Genomic DNA, 6,000 nt, shown 5'->3' with positions numbered 1-6,000 from the left:
TTCATTTTAATCCAGTGTTGTTGAAGTGTTTCAGAGAGTGGGGTAATTTAAATGTGACGAGAGAATTCGCAAATATCCATATTCTCTCACACTTCATCACTTTACAGGTTTTCAAAAGTGTTTTATCACCAAATCTCACTAACTATTTCATTATAATGAAAATGGTAATTTAACCCAGAATTAAGACCCTTAACGTCAGTCTTTGCCGTGTACATATAATCTTTCGCTGGAAATGTTCATAAGGGTTCCACGCAAATGGAACAAATCACTAGCGATAATGAAAACAAAGAAAATCTCGGCTTAAGCTTAACCAATGAATACCCTGCCAATACACTTGCATAAGAATAACAACAACTGTACCCTGACTTGTTCTTCAAAGAACGCGGCTGAATGCTACAAAGGTGGCAGCGAAATCTTATCCCACGGAAGATGGCCTTAGTGCGCGAAAAAGCGTTGCGGGCAGTTTGTTAGGAAATGCAACAAACTTTCGAAAATTCCTTTAAGAACTGATTTCCCAAGCTTCTCTCCAACGGAAAAGACACCCCTAGCACACCTTTGCGTGTGACGTTCCTAGACTTCCTTTCCCTTCCTTCCTTTTTAGATTTGTCCAGTAATGCTTCGTCTAAGGTTGCTTGCCATTTGCCAAACATTTTATGTTTATTAGATAACAGGAATACGGAGGAAGTGTGAGAACTGAACTCAAATTAGTTATCCAATAAGAATTTAAATCAAACATTTGAAACTTGCTCAAAATGAGTGCGTTCAGCTTGTGATTGTCGCAATTATTACTTTAAAATTACTCTGCGGTGTTGCTTAAAACTGTTTTCTTTTTCTTATTAGCTTAGCTGTAGGTCTTACTTTCATAGGTGATGGTTCGGTTGGGTTACCTGATACATTTTGTAGGAGATTATGTGTTAACGCCTTTTGTTGGCAAATTGATGAATAAACAAGCAAATGTAAAGCTTGCCAAATAAAGCGCACAAGCTTATTTTAAATGCATGCTGCCAAGAATAATTTAATTATTATCTCCAGTGTTAAGTAATAAAATTCAAAAATTAATCAGATTGGTCTGACTATCAAGTGACAACTGATTTAATAGCGGTAACTTAGACCAATGAAGGGACAAAATAACAGTAATAATAATAATAATAATCATAATAATAATCATAATAATAATAATAATAATAATAATAAACCTTGATATTTACCCAGGAAGCTCCACTCACCCGAAAGTGGTTTACAGGGAGGTCCTGCGTCCAATGGAATCGAAATTTGGAGATGTTGGTTTTTGAGAAGAAGGGAAAACCGGAGAACCCGGAGAAAAACCTCTCAGAGAAGAGTAAAGAACCAACAACGAACTTAACCCACACGGCCACGAATCCGAAGTCGAACCCGGGCCACATCGGTGGGAGGCGAATGCTATCCCCCAATATGATGGAATCCGGATTCCGGAATCCAGCAAAAGTGAGGCTTTGGAATCCAGAATCCACAGATTTCGATGGAATCCAGGATCCATTTCAGTGGAACCCGTGAGTTAAGAATCCGGAATTCAAGACTCGGGATTCGGGATCCTCTATTTTGGATCCAGAATCCACGGCCTGGGTTCTGGAACCCGAGGGCTACCTGGATTGCTTTACATAGGGCGAACTATAACTACTAAGCCATCTCTACTTCCCTGGGATATAAAAGTGCTAATAGCAAAAACGTCAGCCCGCAAATCTTCCTTATGGTGGTTAAGTATGGCGCGCCGTTTCGGACAAAAATACTTGTTGTAGAATATCTAATACATCTAGCAAATACATACAACTTATCTTGGGAAATATACAACTTATAGAAAAAAAATATATCACTTATTGTGAAAAATATACTACTTACTACCAAAATATACAACTTGTTGGGCAAATAAACACCTCTGTGTAAAAAGTACGACTTACATGAAAAATGTACCGAAATTCGGAAATATACAACTTGTGTTGTAAAAATAATACTTCGCCCGCGGTGCTTTGGTCAGCTAACTGTCGCAAAAGCCTTGCACCCTAGGCAAGATGGCCGCAAGAAATATGTCGTCTGTCTTGTCGTGTGCGGAGCGTACAGCTTTTCTGGATGTGTTAAACGTAAGACGAATTTCAAAGGGGATTTTTTGTAGCTGATAGCGTAACAATTAAAAGACTGCGAGATCGTTGCCTAGAATTCGTTATGTCCCTTCTCGTTGTCTCAAGACCACTGGAATCTCAGCAAAATGTTATGGATGACATCCTTCTAGCAGTTATGGAATTCCAAACACTTATTCAACGCTTAGAAGAACGACTTAGCTTCATTGATAAAAGAGAAGTCCATTATTCATGTCCAACCATGTCATCAAAGAGAAGAGGGCGACCAACCCTGGTAATTCCAGAAGAACAACTGAATGGGTTAAGATCACTTGGGTTTTCATTGTCTGGTATAGCTAAAATGTTGGGTGTATCAGAAAAAACTATAAGGCGCAGAAGAGACAGTTAGAGTAATAAAATATTTTATGCCTGTAGTTAATTTCTTACCACAAAGAATTTTTAGTTGGTACAGAGTAAACTCGTCTCTTAGTTACAGTTCTTTGCCACCTTGTCTCCACCTTTGGACACGGATTCCTCTTCCTCTAAACCAGCCCATGATCATCTTTTCACCAGAATTTGGTGACATTTGCAGGACATGTTCAACTACATTATCAACCTCGTCATCACTTATTTCAGAGAAAAGTTCCCGTGAGAAGAAGCCATACTGTAACTGTCTCTTCTGCGCCTTACAGTTTTTTCTGATACACCCAACATTTTAGCTATACCAGACCATGAAAACCCAAGTGATCTTAACCCATCCAGTTGTTCTTCTGGAATTACCAGGGTTGGTCGCCCTCTTCTCTTTGATGACATGGTTGGACATGAATAATGGACTTCTCTTTTATCAATGAAGCTAAGTCGTTCTTCTAAGCGTTGAATAAGTGTTTGGAATTCGATAACTGCTAGAAGGATGTCATCCGTAACATTTTGCTGAGATTCCAGTGGTCTTGAGACAACGAGAAGGGACATAACGAATTCTAGGCAACGATCTCGCAGTCTTTCAATTGTTACGCTATCAGCTACAAAAAATCCCCTTTGAAATTCGTGATATATATATTTTCCTACGTTTAACACATCCAGAAAAGCTGTACGCTCCGCACACGACAAGACAGACGACATATTTCTTGCGGCCATCTTGCCTAGGGTGCAAGGCTTTTGCGACAGTTAGCTGACCAAAGCACCGCGGGCGAAGTATTATTTTTACAACACAAGTTGTATATTTCCGAATTTCGGTACATTTTTCATGTAAGTCGTACTTTTTACACTGAGGTGTTTATTTGCCCAACAAGTTGTATATTTTGGTAGTAAGTAGTATATTTTTCACAATAAGTGATATATTTTTTTCCATAAGTTGTATATTTCCCAAGATAAGTTGTATGTATTTGCTAGATGTATTAGATATTCTACAACAAGTATTTTTGTCCGAAACGGCGCGCCATAGTTAAGGACGGTGCCTACTAATTCAAAGGTATTTTTGCCCCGGTTTATGATTATGCGGGAAATATAGATCTTAACAAGTGTTATTGAAATCAAAAAAGAAATTTGGGGGTAACCACGTATTTTTCAAAGATTATTCATGAACAATATTTGTAAGAAACTTTAAAATACAAAGCCATGTATGGCGTTCTTTGTCAAATTGAAGCTTAATTATCTCTGAAAAATGCATGGTTACCCCCAATTTTCTTTTTGGATACCAATAGTACTTACTAAGATCTACTTTCTCTGCATAATTTTAAACCGCGCAAAAATATCCCTGTATTAGTATGCATCAGCGATAGGAAATCCGAGTATCTCGAGATGCGCAGAACATATGCGCAATAACAATAGTAGGCACCGTCCTTAAGCAAGTTTTGATGTTAAGTTTACTCCCTACCGAGGCAGCTCCACAGTTTTTTCTTGGAAAGTAACCCTTTTGCAAACTACAAGCGTTGCCATTACATTAGCCTGCAAGCAGGCCCTTACGTTGAAAATGGCACGCGGTCTCAATAAAGGGGCTTGGTGACTAGTTTCTTTCTTTCGAACCAGTCACCAAGCCCCTTTATTTCGACAGTGTGCCATTTTCAACGGAAGAACCTGGTTGCAGGCTACTATTACATGAACATTGTTATCTTATTAACATCTTTCCTCACCTTGTACAAGTCCTATAACGTCTGTTCGTCTGCCATTAAAAATAACAGTGTTGCCATAGAAAGAAGCAGAATGCATCAGTATTCCACTCATGATATGCCAGGACACACGATCGCCTCTGCACATGCTCAGACCTGGCAGGTTTCCATAAACGTAGCCATTGATATCATGCATTTTGTTGCTGCTAATGTAAGCTGCGTCCGCTGAAAAACAATAATAGTACCAAAAAGTGATCTTTCTTTTGGAATCGATCGCAGTAGACTCAAATTCATGATTTCAGTTTTCAACCTAGAATATTGCATTTCTAACGCATTAGGTTGTGCTGCTCGACGCATGGCGTTCGAGCTAATCTTTGGTTTGCTTGTATCAAAATTTGTAGATTCCCATGGTATTCAACGCCACCTAGAGTTGACCATACCTCCAACAGCCAGGACTGATTTGCTCACTAAACGTCGGTTATCAGCTCAATCGATCACCTAATGTTTGCAGTTGCACCAAGTGTTGCTGAGCTGAACAGTTTGTGTCAGGAAGCGAAATTTCTCAAGTATCCCAATGTTCACAGAATTCATTGAAATTTAAGTATAACAATTATTCCATTCGCTTTGAGATCTTTGATATGCGATCGGTTATAGGTAACTCGGCGTTGGACGCCTCGTTGGCTATTTGCCATCTCGTATCCAACGTGTGACATGAAATAATTTTTAAATGTACGCTATCGATGGGCTCATAAAGCTACGATTGTTTCCAAATTTGTCATGCAAACTAGCCGTGTGCTGGGAAAGGGAAACGCTTGCAAAGGTGCATTTGAGCTAAATGATCAAGAGTATGAGGTAAGATAGCGCGGAATCCCCCATATTTGGCCCTATTCCGACGAAAATTACGTGAAATCTATTATTAATTCTTTGTCATACTGTGTAGTTATTTCAACTGAGACAACATGTTATTGGTCAGTTCGTGTGAGCTGAAGTGAACCGCGAGGTCACGGTAACAACGGATAAAAATAACCTTCGCAGCACGGACGCGATCTAAAAATAGATTTCAAATAAATATCATGGGCCACAGGGATACCATCTATCACCTCTCGAAATGTAATGAAATTAATTTGTCTGAAATAGTTTGACCGTTTCCTGTTTTATCCAACTCAAACATAAAGGTAACTCGTGCGATTCTATCTTATTACTAGTGAACATCAGTGAACCATAAACAACGTTAACGCACTTATGTGGCTAAAAAGTAGTAAAATCTCCCAATATTATGCTGCGAGCGTCTCCGCTTTTTCCCGGATCGTTATTCCTTGTTTAGATTCGCCCTTGTCACACGGCGGCCATATTGTCCCGGGAGACCAAAAAAGCTTTGTTTTACCACGCCAAGCCTCACCCCCATGGTTTCCACTGCGAGGCTTGGCGTGGTAGAACAAAGCTCTTTTGGTCTCCCGGGACAATGCATGGCCGCCGTGTGACAAAGACGAATTGAAAGACGAGTGTGACTTCGCACACGGAGTTTCAATTCTGAGCAGGCGCGCTTGGAAAATAGGTAAACCTACTAATTAATTGATAAATTAATAAATCGAATTCACACCTTCATTAATGATGGAGGAATTCTTAGCTTGCTGTTTGTTGAAGTCGTAGTACCAAGAAACTTTCTCCAGAGTAACAGAGAAGTAAAGAATAAATTCTCTTTCAAAATTCTTTTGTTTGTTGTGGGAATCCAAACTGCCTTCTTTGCAGATCAACAGAGGACCAAAGAGACCTGAAATCCCAAGAGAAAATCTCGTTTATGAAAC

At 39.4% G+C, this 6,000-nt stretch overlaps 1 protein-coding gene across 1 annotated transcript in view; it reads right to left on the bottom strand.

Moving 5' to 3' along the window:
* Positions 1 to 6,000, bottom strand: part of LOC137993274 (hephaestin-like protein) — a 39,792-nt gene that overhangs the window by 10,745 nt on the left and 23,047 nt on the right. The window contains exons 7-8 of the mRNA XM_068839017.1: positions 5,796 to 5,966; positions 4,220 to 4,420 (exon numbers count right to left, since the gene is read on the bottom strand). Of these exons, the coding sequence (XP_068695118.1) occupies positions 4,220 to 4,420; positions 5,796 to 5,966 (372 nt within the window). The remainder of the gene's footprint in view (positions 1 to 4,219; positions 4,421 to 5,795; positions 5,967 to 6,000) is intronic.

This window comes from Montipora foliosa, chromosome 2 (genome assembly GCF_036669935.1).
Source record: "Montipora foliosa isolate CH-2021 chromosome 2, ASM3666993v2, whole genome shotgun sequence".
NCBI classification, from domain to species: Eukaryota; Metazoa; Cnidaria; class Anthozoa; order Scleractinia; family Acroporidae; genus Montipora; species Montipora foliosa.
This window is presented reverse-complemented; position numbering and strand designations above follow the sequence as displayed.